At 40.5% G+C, this 24,049-nt stretch overlaps 1 protein-coding gene across 3 annotated transcripts in view; it reads left to right on the top strand.

The window, feature by feature from the left end:
• TSPAN9 (tetraspanin 9) overlaps nt 1–24,049 on the top strand; it is a 168,647-nt gene that overhangs the window by 39,550 nt on the left and 105,048 nt on the right. Inside the window, exon 3 of one of the 3 annotated variants that reach the window (XM_021549172.3) lies at nt 1,365–1,513. The exons of the other annotated variants lie outside the window; for them this stretch is intronic. Coding sequence (XP_021404847.1) covers nt 1,429–1,513 — 85 coding nt within the window. The 5' untranslated portion in view covers nt 1,365–1,428. The remainder of the gene's footprint in view (nt 1–1,364; nt 1,514–24,049) is intronic. 3 annotated transcript variants of the gene reach the window in all.

Below are 24,049 nucleotides of genomic sequence, written 5' to 3'. Positions count from 1 at the left end.
CATAGCATGGTTCTATCTTGCTTCCACAAAATGGCCTAAAATAGATGTTAATTACAGTTTTCTTTGCTACCCTCTGGTTCTCTTTAATAGAGATCTTAACTCTCCTCAGGCTACAATGCCCGTAGATTTAACTTACTGGACCACTGTGAGGAGAAATTTCTTCCAGGGAACAGAATAGGCCTTCAAGTCTGAACTGGTTTGTTCTTCATACATAGTCCTCATGTGTGTATCTATGTGCCAAAATAAACCATGTGACCTTGGATGTATAGGATGAAATCATGGGAGGGACATCTGTGTTCACTGAAGCAAAGCTTCTATTTGCACAGCTGAGCACTGAAAGCACCATGCCATCATGTATTGCCTCATTTCTGCATTGGATGCATATTGTGAATTCTGTTGTGCAAATGCAACCTTATTTTGTGCGGTCTAATACAGTTTAAAGCAAAGTACTTCTGACTGGACTTGTCATCTTCTATTCTTCCCTTTCAAAAAATGTCAAGGGCATTTGCACAACACTTTGGCAATTCTAGATATTTTTCTTTTTTTTCTGTCGTGTTTGTTTCATTAAATCCTTTGTAAAGAGATGCAATTCCTTTTGCAGTGTCAGTTCTCTGTATGATGCATGAGCTTAGGACACTCTATAGTCTGCCTGCCCCCAGCATATCCTGGTGCATGGGGTTATTCCTCTTCAGGTACAAGAGTTTGAATTTCCTTTTGTCAGTTTTCATGAGGTTCCTGTGAGTTCATATCTCCAGCCTGTTAAGGTCCCTGTGAATGGTGGCATAACCATCTGGTTTATCAGCCAAACTTCTTGGTTTGGTATCATCTGCAAATTTGTCAAGGGGAGACAGTGACAGTGGCAAATGCAGCTTCATAAAATTCTCATTTATTTTGGTAGCTCAGAGTGAAAGCAGGATCTTGCCAAGTGGCCTAGAGAGAAAAAGTGTATGCTGATGCAGTTTAACTCCATGGTGTAAAGCTTAAAAAAGTTTTCTTCCACCTCAGGTCTCTTGGATTTCTCTGCTGATGAGGGCTGTATGTGACCTTTCTATATTTTAATTATTCAGGAAGGATATCCTATGCTAGAGAGTGCCTGCTAATATAGAGTCTGAAATAAATGCTTCAAATGACTGCTTTTGATGCATTCTTTACATCCTGTAAGTTAAGGAGGTCCTAGTTGAAAATCCTGATGAGCCTCTAGGAAGCCTTGAGGGGCTGCAGGTGTTATCTCCCAGTACATAAGTAATGCTCAAGCACATTTTGAGTTAAAGGAAATGTGATTTATTTATTTTTTTTTTTTTTTGTAAATAAATATAGATTCATGACTATCTTGGATGGACCTTTCTGTTTCTTACTTTTACTAGTCAGGAGGGACCTGCTCTCTTCAGCAGTCTGCGACTTGTTGGCCACGTGGCTTTGATATGCTCCATGCAGGACAGAATGCCCAGCTCTCCTCCACCTGGTGTTGAATGCTGCTGGTTGAAAATCGCATCTGCTATGGCTAATGCTCACAGTAAGCAGTCCTGAAAGTGCATTTTTACCTTGTGTTTATTGACCTAGACGTTCTGGGGAGATCGCTTTAAATAACGTGTTTAAACTCTGCAAGCCCTGGTCTGAAAACAGGTGTTGAAAACTGATTGCCAACTTGCTTTGGGGATATGGACTTAATTGGTTCATTCTGCTAACAATGTTTTTATTAGACTTATCTCTTACAAGTCTCATCAAGTCCTCTTTGCTTTGTCATGCCAAATAAATATTCCCTAATAATCCCCAAATCTCTTCCTTCATCTTCATTATTTATTTGCTTGTTTAATAAATATTTTTTTTCTCCCAGAAGCCTAAACTGACTTACACGTGGGCTGCTCCTTGGCTGAACCACATAGCAGTGGCTGTATGGTGTGATGTATTTGTCAGTGTTCTCTGGAAAACTGCTGGTACTCCAGAAAATCAGGGTTACATAGTGATGTTCCTGAAGCACGTAGAGGTGCCGTGGAAGAATAATGATGAAACATGTCTTACCTTTCTCTGCTATTCTAAAGTAACAGGGAAGCAGTTAGTTCTGGGCTTCCTGTGTTGTACTGAACTTCCCTTCTTCCATAATCAAAAGTTCTCAACGAATTAAGAAAATGCATGAATCACATTAAGAAAAACCCCAAAGATCTTCTTGGGTATTTACAGGATTATGGGCTGGATCTCGTGTAGAACCCCACACTGCAAGTGCCTTCCTACTCCTACTTGAGAGTAAGACATTAGCAACTAAAAACTGATTTCATTTAAACTGTTACCTAAGCATTCTGTGTAATTGCCTCATAAACAATCTAAATAAACATTTTGAATGATGTTTTAAAATTCAGTTGATCTAATTTATTTTCCACAAGTGTATCTTTAGAATAGAATAAATTATTTTAGTTGGAAATTTATTTCAGATAAACTTCTGCTCTGTCAGTGTCCTAATGGAGGAATTGCACACATGATCTGCAGCACTTTTCCCAAGGAAAGAAAAGGAAGGAAATGCAGATTTGTAGATTTTGTCCATGTCACTCACTCACAAATAGGTCCCTGCAGAATAATAAAGAGCTTCAGTGTCATTGACTTTTGTTTTTTTTTTAGCTTAATAGTCACAGGCTTCACATAGTATAAGGTCCCTCTAGCTGGGTACCATTTTAGGAGAGCTCTATATTGTATTACATGTTTCTAGCTGCTGGTTCAAATTTCTAAAGTAGGATTTTTCTGATTACAAGCTAAAGTTTGAATTTCCAGCCCCACTGAATCCCCCTCCAAATCTGCTGACTCCACCAGGCAGACTGATGTTTTAGTGGATTTGTTAATGTTCAAGCTACATTCTTACCATTCTTTTCTCACAGGAAAATATCTGTAAATAACTGTCTAAAATTTCTTACTCTGCTGAGTTTCCTGTCACTCTCAGAAACTTTAGTGCCTTCTTTATTTTGAGTGTTAGTATATCTGCAAGAATAAGCAACTGAGGGTATGATGATGGATCAGTGCCATTTGGGTGAAGAAGCATATGTTGAAATGTGCTTTTCCTACCTTGTTTTAAAGGTGCATAGTATCACTTTATACTTGCATGTATTAAGGGAGATTTTTATTTCTAGGTTTTAATCTCAAAGTAGGATTATTGTAACACTAGTTTCTTCCTTTGTTTCCTGCATGAGTCATTGGTTCTATTAAGGTTTAGTGATTGAATCTCACCCAAAAGCCTTCCCTCTCCCCCCAGTTCTAAAGTTTTCAACCTCAAAAGCCAGTATCAAAAATTAAATCAAGAACAGAGTTTCCAGTTTAATTAGGAAAAAAATTGCAAAGCAGTTACCGAGTATAAAATCTAGTAACCTTGAAATTGAATATAAAGTTTTCTTCCCCTTCAAGACAATTGCACAAATTTATTTAATCTCATTTCTAGTCTTATGTCTCATCCCCAAAACCACTCTTTGTAGTTTCTTTTGACTCAAAATAGATGCACTAATGAACTCTTATCAATAGAGCTATGTTTAGGCCAACATTTTTGAACTTTTGCACTTACAAAATAAAGATTTGAATATATTTCCTTTTTTTTTTTTTATATTAAAACATTTTGTAACAAGACTGTGGATAATCGACAGTTTTACAAATTAACCCAAAGTGTGAATTTCAGAACTTGAAAGCAGTCAAATTTCAGAAGTTAGTATTCTCTGTTTGGACCACTGCCAATCCTTTTTGCACTTGGGAGGTGAGGTTTCTATGATTTTCTGAAGCGTTCTTTTAACACTTTCTCTCAAAAAGCCCCAAATCATCTATTTGTTATCCAGTTTCGAGAACTCAATAGAACATCTGAGAAGTGCTAGGTAGTTCACATGCATCAGGGTCATTATTTTGAATACCTGTTGTTTTTTTTGTGACTTTTCAATCCTTCTAAGGACTGCTGTGGGAGTCAGTCAGCAAACTGGTGAGGATCTTCTACGGTTTAAACAGGGTTGAACAATGCCTTGGTTTGAGAGAGTTCTGTTGCTCCAGGTTTTAGCTGCAATGTGGCAGGGCTGTGGCTTTTGTCAGGAGTATGGTTGGAGCAGGAGTGTAGGAAGCTGTGCATTATTTGAGTGTAGGAAGCTGTGCATTATCTGTGCTTGGAGCATGTGAGGAATTTCCTCTTTGCCCACAGCTGGGTGCCTGAGCTGGGTGAAAGCTTTTCCCCATTCCTCAGCTCTTATGAGTGGAACTTTCTGCACTGAAAGGGTGGGGTACCGGTAGCTGATGAAAGCCCCGAGCATGGAAAGCCATGATCTCCCTACAGACACCACCCTGGGAATTTCGGGATCTTTAGGATGTTTGCTCTCAGTAGACAAGCCTGAAGGTTAGTCAGCTCGATGTGGAGGGGAATGTGTTGTAATTGTACAATTGTACACTCTCCTGTAGCAGGTAGGCAATTATATGCAAGAATGACACAGTAATAAAAACTGCAAGCACGAACTATTTTAAGGTAAGATCTTTTTGCTCTAGTTGGCTGGCAGTTTGGACTTAATTGGAACTTATTTTATTATTCTGATAATTTATATTGAATTTAAAGGCATTGTGCTGGCTGATAGGAGTATATTAAATGTAGCAAATCTTCTGCTGGGTAGTCTATAATACAAGGTATTTTCAAGAGCTGGCAGGCTTTGCACAGGCCAAATTATCATGCAAAACATCTGAGAGCATATGATTTATGCCAAAGGTGCTGTAAGATTGCATAAATTTAAGACTTTTATTCTCAACTATTGCATTCATACACTAAAATAATTACAGGGTGCTGACGATGCAGCACCATTTAAGAGAATGAATGACTTAATTTTACTTAAGTCTATTGTTAAAGATAAAACTATGCTACTGTATTAAAAAAAAAGGAGAAAATCCTGCACAAGATGATGAAGTGCTGTCAAGTCATAGATCATAACACTGCATATGGGAGTAGCTCTCTGTGGAGAAATTGTATTAGTTTTACATCCTTTATTTCAAAGTGTTCTTACATGATCAAACTGTTAAAATCCAACAACTGTTAAAATTTGGTGAGACCTCTGTTGCTGTTAACCTTTCATATTGATTGTATAAGAGCAGGGCCAGCAGTTGGATCTGAACTGACTCACTGCTAAACCTGCTATAATTATTTATAATAATTGTCTATGAGTGGGGGTGGGGATGTCATTATTTCTGGCACAAAGATACTCAGAAGTAGAAAATAACTAGGTCTTGTGCATACACACAGTACCACAGTGGTACCACCTGATGGTTGGCACTTGAGTGTGAGCACCTACAGCATCAAGCTGAACCCAAGACTATCTGCTTGACCATGTCCTATTTGGAAACCAGGTTCCTGTGTGTGTGGGGGCATTGTTTGTGCTGTAGGAATCCAGACTATCTTCTGGTTGACTAGTAGGAGATAAGCTAGGTGGAAGAGCTCTTCTGGTCGGAGAGCTTGTCTGTCCACTGAGACATGGGGTTTGTGAGGCCTGCAGGGAAGGAAAGAATTTGACAGGCTGTTGGCACAGAAGCAGTCACTTCTCTTGTCCTCACCCTTACAAACAGGTTGGCTTTTCCAGCAAAGCACTTGGCTTTCCTTATGTGACAGACCAGATGAAAAATACGAGTAAACTATGAAAAATACTTAAAAAAAAATTTAAAATTCCCCACCGAGTTACATCTGCTGTTCAGAACAGGCTGAAAAGGTAACTGAACCAAAGAGCTTGGACAGGCAGTGATAGGACAAAGAAATGATGCTGAGAGATGGCCCATGTCAAGCCCAAATGTGTCAAACTGAGAAATAGCAGCCATTGCTCAGCAGTTCTTCCCTGTGCAGTGCTGTGTCTTGTTAGGTCCCAATCCTCATTAGTTACCTATTAGTAGCCTACAGCTGTGTGGCACTTTGATATGAGGCTGAGTTTAGTGTCCCAAGTGGAAGCAATGGAGCTGGAGAAGAGAAAGTGTAGGGAAGGATGGAAGGTACAAATGTTTTGTTGTGCCATTTCTTGACCCCCTGTATGACTTCCTTACATAAGGACCCTGAGAGCAAATTCAGTGCTAACAAGACAAGTCAGAAGTGGTTGCCCCTTCAGCTGCTTCTCACTCACCATCAACACTGAAATGGGAAATGAGAAAAATTGCACTGGGAGAGGAATTATAGACAAATAGCTGATGCTATTTGATAGCAGTTCTTTTCAGGTCAGCATGACACTGACAATCCAAGTCCCAGTTGTGCTAAAAATTTCTGATAAGAGCTCAGACATTTAATATTTGAGGTCACCTTCCTAGTTAAAATTGTGATAGGTGTATCTTAACAATTTTCTTTTTTTTGCTTCACATCAATCCTCTGGTTTTATTTATCATATTTCCAATTCTAAGCATGCTATAGTTTCTTGTTTTTTAATTTTATTTATTTATTTACATAAACCTAAAGTATTTATCTGTAGCAGTATTTATCTGCCAGAACAGAGTGGTGTTTATAAACTGATGCGCTAATGCTCTGTTTTCCCAGCCTTCTAGAAAATTGCTGGTCAGCAATACCTATCGTGAAATATATGGTCTTCAGGTAGTATAAGTGAGGTGTGTGGACTTACAGGCTTTTGTGGAACTGTGCTGGATTTTCTAAGATAAATTTAATTCCAAATCTGATAAAACAAGTAAAAGAACTGCAAAAGGCTTGACAGTTGCAAGAGTTACCTATAGTAGAGTGACCTCTAAAGAATGAAGAATGAGCAGCTTCACTTTTTTTTTCTCTCATTTGTGCTGCTTAAAGAAAGCTTGGAAGATTATGTCTATGTTTTTACCACTTATAACAATAAAAAACTCAGATCTGGCTAAACATCAAAAGATATTTTCAGTAATTGGAGAGTAGTGGTATCACAGCTTTCAGAGTAATTTTGAAATAAATTATTACTTGAAGATCCTTTTTTTTTAAATGTAATTCAAGTACTTTCTGAATTAATTGAGAATTTTTAAGGATGGAAGAACCACATATCTACAGCAAAATTGCTATTTTCAGGATACAGTGAAAAGCAAACTTGACCATTCTGCTATATTAAGCACATCCAAAAGTCCAAAACCTGTTGAGAAAAATGCCTTTTTTTTTTTTTTTTTTGTAATGTGGTTTTAAATTCCCAACTTTATGATAAGTTAAATAACATGGAACTTATCCGGATTAATCTTTTCCCCCCATCATTAATTTAGTTGTTATTCTCTGGGGAAAAATAGGTTTGGTGTTAGCTCTGGTGTTAGTTTTGGCTGGGAAAGTGGAAATGGGAAAATGGTTTTACTGCTTCTCATCATATAATGAATGGTCCACTGATTAAGAATTTCAATTTCCATGTGTTTTGCATTATGTTAAAACCTCAAAAACTACTTATTAGCTGGTGTAATATTTAATTTAGGATTATGTAAAATCGGACATGGTTTCAAATCTGGAAATGAGTTAAAACTGTAAAAATTTGTTATATGGTTATATAAGGCTACATTAATTATGCTGGAGGCTTAAAGAATAATGTTTCTGAAAACATGCTTTGCATTTAAAATTAGCATTAGGGCAAAGAATCTATTATATATCGAAATTTGTTTGTTAGTCACTGTGTTGGAGTATAAAAATGGTACTTATCACTGTGTTTCAAGTTTTGGGTTATTTTTAGTTAGGAAGAACCAAGGTATTTTTTCTTCTTTTTTTTTTTTTATTTTTATTTTTATTTGTTAGTCTACAATTTCATATGAGGTTGTGTTGGGGTTTAGCCCCAACCATCAACTAAGTCCCATGCAGCAGCTTCCTCCCTGTGAGATGAATGGTGGTGGAGAGAATGGGAAATGTAAAAGACAGAAAACTCATGGGCTGAGATAAAGACTCTTTAATAGGGAAAGCAAAATCTGAGCACTCAAGCAAAGCAAAACAAGGAATCATTCACCACTTCCCATGGGCAGGCAGGTCTTGAGGTCTGGGAGATTACTTGCATCAGTTGGGGTGAGCTGTCCTGGCTGTGTCCCCTCCCAACTTCTTGTGCTCCCACAGCCTCCTTGCTGGTGGGGTGGGGTGAGGAGCAGAAAGAGCCTTAATGCTGTGCAAACACTGCTTAGCAATTAAAAAAAAAAAAAAACAACAAAAACTCTCTGTTATCAGCACTGTTTCCAGCACAAATCCCATACCAGCCCCACACCAGCTACTGTGAAGAAAACTAACTGTACCCCAGCCAAAACCAGCACAGGTGGTGATGAAACAGAACTAGTTGTTTAAGCTGCAGTGAGAGCAGTAGCTTCTCAGAAAATACTGCTGCTGTCAAAGGTGAGATCACCCAGTTCTAGTCTACACTTTATTTAATAGCAAACGTGGAATACTTGAATATATCTGTCTAATTAAAAATATTTTAATAGCATGGCAGTTTTTAGATCTTAGAAGTTGTCATAACTTGGAATTTTTAGTAATTTTGTTTGAGGTGAAAATATACCTTGAACTTGCTGATATATCTGGTTGTCTGATTTACTTAAAGCATTGAGAGACAAAGCAGTCATTGTTCATAACCAGCATGGGTTCACATGGGGAAAGTCCTGCTTAACCAACTTAACTTCCTTTTATGACACGATCACTCACCTAGTTGGCCAAAGGAAGTTTTTATTTTTTGTAAATTTATCAAAGCTTTAGATACTGTCTCTCACAGTCTCTTTCTGCATAAACTGTTCATCACACATCTAGACAAGTTCACAGGACATGGAGTAAGCAAAGGGCTGTCAGGTGGGGCTCAGGGGGTTATAGTAAATGGGGTTACATCAGCCTGGCAGTCAGTCTTCAGTAGAGTTCTCCATGACTTAGTTTTAGGGCCAGTGCTCTATAATATCTTCATAAATTATCTGGACACTGGAATCAAATGTACCTTGAGAAAGTTTGCTGATGAGGAGGGGCTGTGGGCACCCTCAAGGGCAGAGAAGCCTTACAGAGAGATCTGGACAGCTGGAGAGTCAGCAACCATATGAAATTTAGCAAGGGAAAGTGCCATATTCTCCACCTGGGACGGGACAATCCTGGTTGTCTTTCTGGTCTCCAGTGACAGGACACAATGTGATGAAATGCAATGCAATGCAATGCAATGAAATGAAATGAAAGGCAAGGAAATAAAGCTACATCAGGGGAAGTTCAGCTTGGACATTAGGAGCAGGTTCTTCATTGAGAAGGTGGTCAGTCACAGGAACAGGCTTCCCAGGGAAGTGGTCACAGCATCAAACCTGTCAGAATTAAGGAGTGTCTGGCCAAAGCTCTTAGTCATAGCATCTAGTTATAGGCAGTCCTGTGAGGAGCAGGGTGTTGGATTTGCTGATCCTTATGGATCCCTTCCAACTTGCCATATTCTGTAATTCTGTGATTCATTTTCTTACCTACTATGTGGAAAATTACATGTTTGATATTTAAAATGCAGCAACCACCTGCCAAATTGTTCAGAGAATTTTAAAGAATCCATTTGCCTTTCATTACTGTACACACCTTTGCTTATTTCAGGTTTTGATTTTAAAATGTGGCTGTCTGCATTCAGCCTTTTGCATTTGAAAGATGCACAAAGACTCGGGATAATGTTAATTCCTGCAAGGTCTGGTGTAAAAGTGCTGAAATACACTTTTTAGCTGCTCTGTGAAGCTTTTGGAGAGGCTGGTTTCCCATTAGGGTTTCAGTTTCAGAATGGAAAAGACACGTGTAGCAAGCAGTCTCTGCATTGCTGTGCTGCAGCAGAATCCCATAACATGAGGTATCTGCCTGTAATTCAAAACTTCAAGAGGGATCCAGCTGAAGCAACAAAGGTCCCACTTTTGGCATTTGTGCAGCAGCTGCCTGGGCATTGTGCCATTCATCAGAGGCAATACATTCCCTCTCAATCCTGCTGTGATTCCCTTCCTCCCTCCTGTTTCAAATGCTTTCATAGAGCTGAGCAGTGTGAACTTTAATCAGAGGAGGTGAAAGTGGTATTGCTCATTCTGAACGTGCTGGGATTGTTTTCCCAAGTTCAAGTCCCACTGAAGGTTTATTCCTGTTTCTCTCCTCATGTTTGCTCCCTTTTAGTCCTAGAGTTGACTTGTTCTTTGGTGTAATTACATAAAAAAATGCTAAGAGCCTTTTCCAGGCAAAGAAAATTAATGTCCTTCTACACTGAGCTGGACTGCAATCCCAGTAATCTGGTTATGTTCGCTCCTTTGTAAATGAAGACCATAAAAGACAAGCAGCTTTGATCCATCTCAGTTACAATTGCCATGATATCCCATCCTTGGAGTCAACATGTTTTTTTTGTTTGTTTTTTTTTTTTTTTTTTTTTTTTTTTTTGTTTTGTTTTTTTGTTTTTTTTTTCAGCAACAGTTGGTTCAGTTTCTGAATGTGGAACATAATTTTCATTGTTACATGATATAAGTGACGGTTGGGGAGATTTTTATAACGTCATTCTGTAAGAAGCTGTAGCTAAAAACATAAATATCATCTATCTGTCTTCTGGAAAAAAAAATTGAAGTAAACCCAAAACTTTGTCATTGTGAAATAAACCTAAGGAACCTCTGCACAAGAGCAGCTGTGAAAAGGAATAGTGAATGGGTGGTCTCTCCATGAGGGAATTTCTCTCATTCTCTCCCCCCTCTCCCCACTCCTTGCTCATGCAAGCAGTCTGGTGAACATTTTGATGAGGTCCTATGGGATAAACAAACCTTCTATTTTAATATATTTTGTGGTAAGATTGTTGTGTTTAAAGCTTGCTTCAGCTGTATCCCATGTGATCTTGTTGGCCATGTACTTGAATTAGATGTGTTACAATAAAATAGATGTGGAAGGAATGCTGATTATGAGCAATGCTAAATTAATGGTGGTTGAAAGAACCTCTTTGAGACATCCCTGCCCAAGAGAAGATAGCAACACAGAACCTTAAAGATAGTGCTCTGAATTGCTCTTAAAGCCTTCACATTGTAGAGCAATTCAGCTTGCCTTTTGACCTTCCCCTTAAACCCATCCTTCCATGGTGTTCAAGTGAAAAACTCCAGGAGGAAGATGACATTTATATAATAATCTATAGCAGTTTCTCCATGTCCATATCACTGTTTGCACCCAGCCCAGGTGCTGAGGTCTGAAAGCTGTTGCTAGCTGATAACTTTCTGGTGGGCTGTGAGAAATGAGCTCCCAACCAGTATTTAGTAAGTAGAGACTCACCGTGGAGGAGAAATGCAGTTTTGCTGCCTGGTACCTATTTGCGGTGTCAGCAGAGGTGCTGATGTAGAAAGAGACCCAGGAGACTGAATTCCTTTGGACTTAGATGGCGCAAAAATAGCTGTGTATGTTTTCAGAGAGGACTGTAATGGATTACAAATAGACTTTGTACAAACACTACAATTTTGTTTTCACATAACAAGATGTTAAAAGCAAATACAGTAGTAAGAATAAACTATACTGGGCTTGCATACTAAGTAGGAAAGAAAGTAATGCTGAGGCTGCCAAATTTAGCACTGACAAGAAGCTAAAAGCAAAGGGAGCTTGCCATGGCTGCTGTGACACCAGGAAAAAGACAGCCTTGGCACAGGCTGCTTGAGAAAGGTGCAGAACCTCCGGCCTTGGAGGCTTTTAGGAACATGTATTGTGCAAACTACTTAGATGGAGACACAGTGAGTTGGTACTTCTGCAATTATTGTGAGGTCTGGCAGACATGAAATGTTTCCCACAGAATTGTAAGAGTTACTATTTTTTTTCTCTGCTGGTCTCTTGGGAAGCAGTTACAGGCCATCTTTTCTGTTTCCCAGCTGTGGCCGTGGCATGAAGCATCTGGCAGAGCTGGAACTGGGATACACCTTCCTGCTGAGCAGATGTCTGTATATGTTGATACTGCTTTTGGAGGGATGGGCGTACTAAATGAGTGGTTCAGCTTTGCTTGGATGTGAGTCTGATTCCTTGAAAGTTAAGGGAACAATGGTATTAAGGTGCGTGACTGGTTGATGGCCTTATGTGGATTCAGTGTGAAGCCTCTTTTCCAGTTTCCTAACATGCCATCCCATTGTCTTCAAGGGGAGTGTGCTGCACTCTACAGCCAAGAGCACCTATTTTGCTTTTTCCTCATTGTTCAATTGCAATTAATGCGTTCTGTTCAAACACTGCTCTGAAGACAGCCTCCAGTGACATAACTGTGATAATACTGGAGTGCTTTTTAGGACTTGATTTTTTGGAGCACCTGGTTGAGGGAAAGTGAAGGGTTGTAGTTTCTCCATTATAATGCGTGGGAGTTGGACACAGTGAAGTTCAGAAAGCTTTTCATTTCTGGCTGCCCAGTTTTAGACCCTATATTTTTTCAGGACACTGTGTTAAATAACAGCCTGTGTTCATGATGCAGGTCCCACTGTAATTACAACTAAAATCCAAGGAATGTGATTAGTAGGAACACGACTATGTGAGGAATTTTGCTATGCATTACAAAAAAGCTCTGTGGTAAATGCAAGGACCATGTTGGATTTCAAGGAGACAGGAGTTGACTGGCTTGACATTCAGAGTATTGTTCCTGGCCTTCTTCCTTGCAGGGCCTGTATCCTCAAGTGTTACATTATTAGGTTCTTCCATAAAGGAAGCAACCTCTAACTGTGAATTATTTCCTTAAATATTTCCCATTTGTCATGGTGGTGTTTTCATGGTGTTCTTGCACACACGTGAGCAAGAGTATATGGAGAAAGTGAAACTATTCATGAATGTTCTAGCATCCTGTTCTGATCAGAGCTGAGCTCTTTTGGCTTTAAATGTGAAAGACCATATCAAATGGTAAGAACAACGGGTCCTTATATAGGCAGCATGATTCCCATTTTCTGCAAATGGAAAGCTGCAATTCTCTTGTCCGTAGAGTGGGAGAACTGGGATGAAGATAGATCAGTGTTCCTATGATGCATGTACAGCCTGAATGTTCATAGCTTGTTCAAGGATGTGACCTTCAAAACACTTTTGCACTTGACTATGCAAGTTTTGTTTTGCTTCATTTTAGTTTTGCAGGAGGGCTACATATAGGAATAGGTTTTTTAAAATGTGATCACCTCAAAATCTGTAGTTCCTGTCACTGTGTACTGAGATAAGTTCTCTTTGTGAAAGAGCTGTAGAGTGCTGATTGCCTTTGCATACTGAAAGTAAGGCTGTTCAGCTCTCAGATCTCTTAAGAAGCTGAGGCTAAACCAGGAGCTTTAGTACTATTTGCTCTTCTATCTTGGAGAATTAATGGACATTCACTGTAGCTATTTTTTTTTAAATTAGTTTTCTCTGTGACCTTTTTTCCTGATATTTTATATGCTGTGTCTTTCTGTCTAAGGCTGTGAGGTGCCTTCCAGACTCCCTTATAAAATTTCAGGACCTGCCTGAGTGTTTCCTTTCCTCTTTTAGACTAAAGTGCTTGTTCATTCTGTCCCCTTCCTCCCCGCCCCCACTGCCCCGGTTTCCCACTGCTATCTCAGGATGCAGTGCTCCTGGTGCTTTGATATGCTTGGGCTTACACTTTCTATTTGAGCTGAGCTCCCTGTCATGGGATAGTTACAGGCCACATTCCTGTGCTGGAAATAGATACTTTTTGCATAACCTGCTTCCTTATACCCTTTAGCATCTAAGGCCTCTGGTGAAGCACTGTCTCCACTACCATAGATGGAGCAGCACGGGAATCATCAGAAGCTCAGAAAGGTGACGGGGAGAATGGAAAAGCTGTTAGGGTTCTAAGAGGTGGAAGTTCAGAGCGTCTGTTGGTTGTGAGATAACTTCACTGTATTATTATTTTTATTTAAACTAAATAACAGAACCCATCTTTTTCTTGTTAGATACATATATAGAAAAACCCCAAATACCTTATGAGAGTGACTTAATGCACAAGCACTTATAGTCACTTTATTCTTCTCTGTGCCTTTAATACAAAATTTTTTCGGCAAGTTCTGCTATGATTTTGCCAGAAGATGTCTTCTCAAGGCCTGAGCAGCAAAACTGAAATATTGCACAAAATATGTTCTAATAATCATCAGTTATCTGTTGAACTGTTGTTTTCTTTCTCATAAAAAAAGGAGAAAGGTAAAGGGTTAATTTTTTTAATAAAAGATTGCTCTCAGTTTCAGGAGTCTAGATATTAGGCAAGGACTGCCTTGTAAACACAGATTTCTGTAATTCTGAATTAATTTTTGCCTGTGGTTCTGTCAACAGCTACAACTGACTTCAGGAAAGTCACTTTTCTCATATGGGTATCTGCTTCCAATCTTTAAAATAGCGCTTCTTTTGTCTCTTAGCATTCCAGCTCTTTGCTGCAGGGACAGCTTCAAGTGACAGGGCCCAGTTGTTGGATGAGGCTCTTCTTGAATCATGACAAACCTAAATTCAGCTTCCTGCTCCTGCCAAAGTTTCCTGTGAGAGCTCTAGCAATTTACTTGACATCTCTTTGCCACCCATGAAATGGGAAAGCTAATAGGCAGTGTCGTGCTGCACAAAAATATTCAGGAAGTGCATATTCCAGAATTGACGCATTTAGGTTGTGGTTGCCCAGCTTTTTAAACTGACCTGAAATTGGGATTGCTTTGATTCAGCCCTTTTTCCCTGAGCATGCTTTCCTCTATGTGCTAGTGCCTTCTGGAGCTGCCCTGGTGCTTTTTTTCACAGGGATAGTTCATGGTCAGCTCAGTTTCTTGAAGAGTCTCATTGAATAGATATAAATGCCAACACCAGGGAAGGGTAGGATGCTGCAGGGAGTGAGGAGACCAGAGGAACTCAAGACTTTGGATTTACAATGGTTTTAGGTTGCCAAAACACTGCAACCTAGAAAGATACTGCAGACATAAGATGTTGAATAAATAGCTATGTACAGGACAGCACAGAGACACCTTGTTCTCCATAGGTTTGGCGTGTGGGTCCTCTTTGCTTGAAAGCTGCTACAGAGTGGTTTCTTAAAATAAGATTCTAGAGTTTTCTCCAGTGTACCCTGATTATGTTGAGAAATGCTCAGCCTCCACCCACAATCTATACTTCACTGAGTCCCAGTGTTTCTTGTTCTTGAATGTACCTCCCTGTGCTAAGTCTCCTCCAGTTGTTCTGCAGTTCGTAGTGTTTGTCGCTGATCTCCAAAGTGCTTCTTCCTTTGCCTTAGGCCTTTTCTCTTGCAGGGCAAACCCAATTCTCTTTCATGATTTTCTTCATATGTAGGAGGTCACTTCCCCCTCTTTCTTTATTTTCCAAGGTGCTACAGGAGGGTAGGTTTAGATTAGATATAAAGAAGATATTTTTTACTGTGAGGATGATGAGGCACTGGAGCAGGTTGCCTAGAGAAGACATGGATGCCCCATTCCTGGAATTGTTCAAGGATAGGTTGGATGGGGCTGTGAGCAGCCTCGTCTAGTGCAAGGTGTCCTTGCCCATGACATGGGGGAGAAACTGGATGATCTTCAATGTCCCTTCCAACCCAGACTATTTTGTGATTATATGAAGTGCAACCCTCATCACCAAACAAAAAAACCCAACAGGAAGGAAGGGATTGAAAATACTTGATTTGACTTGGTCTTTGAAACTTTGTAGCAAGTGCTTCTAAAAGCATGGGAAAGTGTGTTGATAAGGCAGTGCCTCCCTGAAGAGTACACAGTTCCAAAATATATCTCATAAGGAGCAAATCACTGGAAAAAATAACTCTGGAGTTGTACATTTATTTCTTTAGTGTCCCTGCTGGCAGCAGACAGCAAAATACTTCCATTCATATCTAACGTTATTAATTTATATGTAATATATGTGTGTATATATCTACACACACCATAACTTCAGTGTAGGACAGGATATTAATTTTTACGAGCACGTTCTAAATTTTAAAGTCTGTGTTTAACAAAAGATTTAGATTATTTTTATCAAGTTGCAAGATGTTCATTACAACCTGTATGGCCTGCCCAGTTTCTCTTTATTGATTCTGTAGGAGAAATCAGTGCAGTGGTTAAGCACAGTGCAGTCTTGGGTTAATTCATGCCAAATTAGAGAGGATACTGTTAAGTTATGTGATAAAAGAGTCATAAACATAAAGGTGCAGAAGGTGAGAGAACCCAACCAACCCAAAGTGATACAAAGGGAACACCCTGACCTGACTTCTCCCCAGACTGTCACAGGTCAGCCAGTGGTGTGTATGTAAAACATGTCCAGATGAATCAACATGAGAGACTGGTCAGTTCATTTGCAGTCATCCCTGGCATGAAATTTAACAGGAACAAGTGCCAGATCCTGCAGCTGGGATGGAGTAACTGCAGGCACAGGCACAAACTGTGCCAGGAGTGTCTGCAGACAGGGAGGGCCCTGGGGGTGCTGGGGCAGCAGCTCAGTGAGGGTCAGCAGGGTGTGCCCGGGCAGCCCAGAGGGCAGGAGCCGTGTCCTGGGGGCATCAAACACAGAGCCCAGCCGGGCACAGGGGGATCATCCTGTGCTCAGCGCTGGGGCGGCCTCACCCGGAGTGCCAGCAGCAGCTCTGGGCACCACCACCTCAGAGGAGTGGGGAAGTCTCTGAATGTGTGCAGAGGAGGGAAACAAAGCTGGTGAAGGGGCTGGAAGGTGTGTCCTGGGAGGAGTGGCTGAGGCCTCTGGGTTTCTCCAATGTGGAGAAGAGAGGCTGAGGGGTGACCTCCTTGCTCTGCAGCTCCCTGAGGAGGGGAATTGGAGAGGGAAGTGCTGATCCCTTCTCCCTGTCATCCTGTGATAGTACAAGGGGGAATGTTTCAAAGCTACATTAGGGGAAGTTTAGACTTGACATCAGGAAGGATTTCTTTCCCAAGAGGGTGGTCAGACACTGGAACAAGCTTCCTAGAGAGGGGGTTGATATCCTAAGCCTCTCAGTGTTTAAAGGGCATTTGGACCATGAGCTTAGTAACATACTTCGACTTTCAGTCACCCCAGAAGAGGTCAGACAGTTGGATTAGATGATTGCCAAAGATCCCTTCTGACTGAAAACTCTCCCTCTCCCTCTCCCTCTCCCTCTCCCTCTCCCTCTCCCTCTCCCTCTCCCTCTCCCTCTCCCTCTCCCTCTCCCTCTCCCTCTCCCTCTCCCTCTCCCTCTCCCTCTCCCTTTTCCCTTCCATTCTATTCCATTCTCTTCCATTCTCTTCTCTTTCATTTTCTTCCATTCCACTCTACTCCACTCAATTCGCTGGCCATGCCCTGTATCTAATCACTGCAGTTCCCCTTATATTCTTATTCTATTTCTGACTGTTCCTGTGGGAGAGGTGCTTCCTTTTCCCTGTGGATGTATTTAGGCTATGTGCCAGCAAGTAAAACCATGGCCAGGAGGGGTTTTGCAGGCCTCATGGGTTATTACCTGTGTCAGCAACAGTGGAGACCGGGGCCTTGATACTGGATTGACCAAGCATCTGAGACCAGCAATTGGAGAGATCCATGTTTTATAAGTGTGCAAACAGTACACATTTCACTCTGATGAGCTTTCTTCTTGATCAGCCAGTGAGTAGCACAGGATCAAGCCTACTGTTTATATCTATGTGAAGTTGTGCCTGTAGGGGGTTTAGATTGAATTTTAGGAAGAATTTCTTCACTGAAAGAGTTGTTCAACATGGGGACAGGCTGCCCAGCAAAGTGGTTGAGTCACCATCCCTGGAGGTAATTGAAAGATATGTAGATGTGGCACTTAGGGACGTGGTTTAGTGTGGACTTTGCAGTGTCAGGTTAATTGTTGGACTCAATGACCTTCAGGGTCTTTTTCAACCCCACCATTTCTGTTATTCCATTATATTCTGTATAAGTGTATGTGTGCATTTGAAATATGTGCGTGGTCTTGCTACTGGCTGGATGTGGGGACATGAACCTGTATTGCTTTGCCTTAATGGGGCTGTCAGACTTGGCAGCTCTTAGCAAGTTCTTGTTACTCGTTCTAGCTTTACAGCTGGAAATCGGAAATTTAAATATTGTTGATGGGAGGAGGGGTGAAAATGAGGTTGGTTTGGTGTGTATAGTTTTTTTTTTTTGATGGACATTTGAGAACAAAGACGTTCCCAAATAATTTGGTATGTTTTACACAAGTATTAAAAAGTATGAGTATTAACACAATATTCTTAAGGGTTTGCCAGGCTAGCAACTGGGGCTAGGGTTACACTTATATGTCTTAGTCTTCTTTTGGCACTTCTTATTGGCCTTTCTCTATCTTGTTGTTGAATAAGAGCTTTGGTCTGTCTCCACTAAACTTTTCCAGGATACAGGATGCCTGAATTCTAGAATGGATGCCTGAACTCCATCCTTATAAAATGGCTTGACTAATCTAATTATGAATGCAGGCTGCAGAGAAGTACACAGCTGGTTCTGCTGAGTGTGCAGAATGCCATTACAAATGCTGAAAAGTGATAGAAGTGTATTTATCTAAAAATAACTTCTAGTGGATTTTGTGTCATCCACTTACATTGTAACTCACCTGGTGATCCTGAACTGTGAAGCTGGAATGTAAAACAATGGATGACACACCATGAAGTTTGGCACAGAAACCTTCCAGGCACAGTTTTCCAAAATAAAAACTCAGTGTGTTGCTGACCATAGAAGTGCATTTCTTGTATTTTATAACCATGCTGGAAATGTTTTTGAAGTATTTGTAGATGTCCCTTAGTGAACCCTTTTCCTTTTCCAAGAACATTGACAGTACCAGAAGTGAAGAAAACTACCTTAGGTTATACTTTTTTTGATGAGATAGTCACAGGGCTAGATACCACTTTCTTCGCTTCCTGGTCTCAAAGAACTCCCCTCTCAGCTGCCATACTCTGTATTTCGGTTTCTCCTGGAGCCAGAACCAGCATTCTGCCTGGCCTCCCAAGACACTGCTACAACCAGCTGGCCTCTTGTAAGAGAGGAACTTCTTTAACTTGTAATAAGTGTAGCACATAGATGTCTGTTTGGTAATAGCCCTCAGATGTTTGCAAAGAGACATCTTTTTAAGCCATCCCATTTTCTTACTATTTGTTTTTTCAGCTTCTCTATTAAGCCACTAAATGAATGCAATAAATATTCTGAGAGTAAAATTAGTCCATGTTACTCCTAAACTAAACCAGAGCTATTCTGTGTTCATCAGGACATCACTACTAAAGCAGAATGGAAAACAGTGGCTGATAGATACATCTTAAAACAAATCCCTGAACTGAAATTGAAAAGCAAAAGATCTGTATAATTCATATGTCCCTTTATGGTCTCCTGGCCAGCACTGCCCCTTTATTTATTAATTTTTATTAGCATTGGAACAATTGGTCTGTGCTGTGTACCAGGAATGCATTAACCTTGTTTTTTCTTGGTTTGTGAAAGAGCATAAAAAACTAGAAAAAACAGACCATCTTCACTCTTTGTCTTCTCTTCCATGGTCCTTATGATATGGCCAGTATTGGGAAATCTCTTTCCCAGTCTGATATGAACAGCAGCACAGAAAATGTTTAAAAGTTCAGCCAAGGTAAAATCTTGCTGGGCTTTAAGGATACATATGAGAAGATCTTCCAGTTTTGTGTGTTTTTACCACTTCCTGGCTTATTAAAAGATGAACCTTCTGAACTGCTACAGCTGCGTGCTGCTGTCTGCCCTGCTTTTTTCTCCCTCTTGTGCTGCTTTCCCTCAGGCATAACAACACTCTTTCCACCTCACACTATTGGTTTTTGTCCTGTTGCAGGTATTTGCATTTCTAGGAAATTCCATGTCTGAATTCCTATCTCTCTTCCCTTACCTGGCCTGTTTGTTGCAGTCCTTCTCTCTGTCGCTCTGCTTGGCAGCTGTTTCCACCTTTGAGACTTGCAAGACAGCTTTTCCTCACTGGATGCTGATGATCCTGTCTGCAACTGCCCTGTCTTTGCTTCTCTAGCACTGGGGTACAAATACAAGGCTTTGGTCAAATGTCTTCCCCTCCATGTGTTACCCGCTTTCTCAAGCTGCTTTTCACGCTGCTCAGTTGTTGTTTGGTTGATGGTAGAAAACTGGTTAAAAGCATACACAGGTTTGTAGAGATCAAGTGCAAATTATGTAATTTGGTTTATTAAAGACCAGCTTCACTGAATGCATCAATTCAAAGGCTGGATTTTCAGTGCAATTAGAAATCCTCTGCATAGTGTTCAAGGACAGTCAATATTAAAAGTTAACACTGTGAGAAAACTTGGAAAACTGAGATTGAGAAAATGCAGTCAGGTGCCTTACAATAGCAATGGGGAAGAGATTATCTCTGTTTCCTGATGCTCAGTGCTCATGAGGCAACAGCAGGCAGTACCCAGGGCTGGTCTTCCCAGTACCACCTTGATGTTGACAAACAAATGCAGTGAAGGGCCACAAGGAGATTCCAAAGGGTTTGGAGCACATACTGTTGAGAAGATGTAGGTAGCTGGACTGATTTATCTGGAAGAACAGGCTGATTTTCATAACCTTACTTTACGTAGGGAGTGTGGTAGAGAAGACAGGTTCTTCTCAGAAATCCTCAGGGAGGACAAGAGCCAGTGGTTGCAACTGGTGCCTCTGTAAGTCCTGAATGGAGGTGAGGATAAAGCTTTTCCTGGGGGTGCTGCTGTGGGAAGAAGTTGCTCTAGGAAGCTGTGGAATCACCAACCTTGGAAGTTCTCCAAATTCTGCTGGACAAGGTCTTAAGTAATATAATACAGCTTTGAAGCTTGTTCTGCTTTGACCATGGGGTTGGACTAGGTGATCTCAAGGGGTCCCTTTTACCCTGCATCATTCTGCAAGTCCAAACAGTATCCCTGAATGTTTTATTGTAGCAGAAGGCTGACTGTTAAAATTTCATTTAATGTTAAGGAGTGACAAAGGAGTATGTGAAAAAAAAGATTGTAAGTTTTCCCTCTTTCTTACCCCTCAGTTTAAATGGTTTGTGTTTGGTGAGCCTTCTTGCTGTGCCACTATTATGTGATTACTGTTTTTGTAAGATGGTAGCTAAAATGAAATGTCAGTATGAGTGAGGACTGGAAACTGTAATGTTGACCTTCAGAAGAAAGCCAAGGTTTTTCTTAGCAATTACTGTCCTGAAAGTATAACCACTGGTAAAATAATGGGCCTGATATTAAAAGAGGATGCAAACTCAGAGTCTGCAGGGTGACAGAACTGTAAGCAGTAACAACATGAGTTCATAAAGAATAAATCTTGCCAGACAATGTAATTGCTTTTTTTGATAGAATTACAAAATTAATGATTTTAGTGAATCAAGAGGGAAGCAGGTATATGTTTACTTCCTAACATGAAGATTAATTGAAATTCACTTGGGTAGGAAGAAAAAAATTGGGTGAAATATAAACAGGAGCTGATTATCAGCAGTAGTGCAATGGTTATGTAGGTTGGGAGTTACACTGGAGTTTTGTAACATTTCTGTTAATGATATGACAGAGGGAGAGAGAAAATTCTCTTAATGAGCTTTGAAAACAAACTGGGAATTGTGAGCCTCAGAGCAGAAAAATAAGGGGGCGATGAGTTTAGACACGTAAAGAGAAAATAAAATGATATTAAACTTGGAGAACTGTTAAATCAGGAGAATATGTGCTATGTGGAGCATATATCCTAAACCAAAGTGGGGAGGGAAGTATTGAAAAGAGAGGTCAGTCTGTGGTGCTGAAAATGGCAGCTGTGGTCCTAGAACCCCTTTGGAGAGGGCACTCAGCCTTGCTCCTGCCTCTGTGCAGGGCCACTTTAAAGCCCTTGCCCAGGTCATGGAGCTTGAAGGACAGAGCACACTGAGCAGAAATCCACTTTCTTCTGCTATTGTGATGTGTGCTTGAGGCTACTCCACACTCTGTTAGAGCTGAAGGTGTGACTGCCCAGCTCCAGTTCTGTCTGTTACTGTTTAAAATTCTGCCAAGAGCAGAATGAATGAGTTCTGATTTTCTTTTGGATGGTTGAGCTCATTACAGACCTCTCCCTTCCCCCCTGCTTGCCTGCCCAGACTGTAGGATCTCCCCTCTGCCCCTGTGACAGGGCTGTGCAGGGTGAAAGGCTGTGCAGAATGTGAACCCAGCCCTGTGTGTGCCCATCCTTCGTGCAAGCTCCGGGTCAGCCTCGCACACTGTTCTGCCTTGCTGCTATTGATATTCCAAACACATGCTGCTGAGCGCTGGCTTGGGTTTCCAGGGCTCGTACAGCACCCTGCCTGCTCCCTTCCCTCAGGTTTCACCAAAGACAGTCTGGATGCATAAATCTTACTTCCCTAGAAATCCAGAGTGAGAATAAGTTACATGATTTGGGGAAGGAAGAGCTGCCAGGATCTGTTACTGTTGCCATGTTGCAACTTCATTTATAGCTAAGAGGGAATTTTTTCTTTTATTAAGTGTGGAGACAGAGGCTACCAGGATAAACTAGAATTGACCGCTAAATGAGTTAAGTTTATCAGTGTCACTATTTCTTTTGGAGCTTAAAAAGAAAATTAATCTAATTTTCTATATGTTCATCCCCTTTAACTCTCGTAGCAGCCTTATGTGTCTACTTAACTGTACTGACACACTGAAATAATACGTCTGAAAATCCCAAGGACATCTGATCCTGTTAGGAGCAGTAGAATTGCTTATTACTTTTTAAATCTGTAAGAATGGTATCCTGGGCATTTCAGATGTAGCAAATTTTTTTCCTTGGAGTTACAGCAGGCAATGCTACTTTAACATAGAATATGTTCACTTGCTATGGGAAGAAATCCTGTTGACAACCTGCATGTCTACCAGATGAGCCTCAAAAAGATAAATCATGTCAGTGTATAAAAATCCTTTAGCTTGTGTAAGAATGAAAGGAATGTACAACACTTTGGAAGTATGCACCTAGGATTCTCTAACTTCAGCATCAAAATTAATTGTGTTTTATAGTTACATGAATACTGGAACTAGGGAAGTTAAAAATATTTTAGCCCTTTTAGCAGTTCCATCAAAATAGCTCTTTAGCATTATTAGCACCCAAGGATCAAAACCATATTTGTTTGCCTTCTTCATATATTATACTCCTTGTGATATAGCACAGTAAAGGAAGAAAAACACTTGAGGAAATGTTTTCATATGCTAATGTTTGCCCTTAGAACAGTTAATTTCAAAAAGGTTAGAGACAATATGACTAATAATCCTTCAAAATCCCAAGGAAAATAATGCACAATGTATATCTGATGCAGAATGAAACATCTGGGGGGCCAGCTCCATGGCAAGACTGTCCACAACTGTTAAAAGCTCTAACAATAAAGCAGTTACTGGTGGATGTGGCCAGATGTAGCACCATTTTGCCTTTTTTTTTTTAGTTTAGGTGGATGCATCTAAAACTGTACCAGCTTGTCAGGTCAGTGTCTTTAAATAGCTTTTCACTGTCATGACATAGTGGCAACACCAAAATAAACTCCACCATTTCTGGGCTCAAGGATCAAGCTTTCTTCTCCCATGTAAACATTTTAATTTGGGATCTTACAGAGATTTACTTTTGAAGAGATTAAACCAGCCCTTCATCTGTGTGGCCGGTACATCTCTAGGGGCAGATGGATTGCCTTTAAATAATTACTAATCCCTGCTTTTTGCAAATGAGTTACATTCCTTTCCTTGGGGAAGGTCCTTCATTCTGACAAATGCACTCTTGTATGGAATTCACATTCCAGTAGGAAAAATCCCAGGGCATAATGATGGGAAAGACTGGAATTTGTTGTGTTGTTTCTTCTGCTAAAGAAGAAATTTGTGCTGTTAAAAGAAGACAGTTGTTAACAGATTTGAAGGGATAACTAAGTCACACAGATCAGACAGGCTTTATGATCTGCAGATACTCAGTTGATAGGATGAGGATGTTCCTAATTTGTCAAATCGAGCTACTGAGAAGAAGCATCTCTTCTCTCCCCCCCCCACCCCCCATCAGTGGGATTGCAATTTCAGTTTGCCAGTTTTTCGCTGCATGCAGCTGTAGTTCAAGTCACTTCTACTCCAAGAACTTCAGTGTCAGTCTTTCACAGTCTGAGTTTTGGATCTTGGAACAAAATGTTAGAATCTCAGCAAAGTCTAGGATGAAAGGAGATGCCAGAGAGCATGTGGTCCAACCTTCTATTGAAAGCAGGGCCCCAGTTCAGGTTATGCAGGCTTCTGTCAAGCTGAGTCTTGAATATTC

Source organism: Lonchura striata, chromosome 2 (genome assembly GCF_046129695.1).
Source record: "Lonchura striata isolate bLonStr1 chromosome 2, bLonStr1.mat, whole genome shotgun sequence".
In the NCBI taxonomy this organism is placed as follows: domain Eukaryota; kingdom Metazoa; phylum Chordata; class Aves; order Passeriformes; family Estrildidae; genus Lonchura; species Lonchura striata.
The sequence above is the reverse complement of the archived record's forward strand: the minus strand, read 5'-3'. Positions and strand labels throughout refer to the sequence as shown.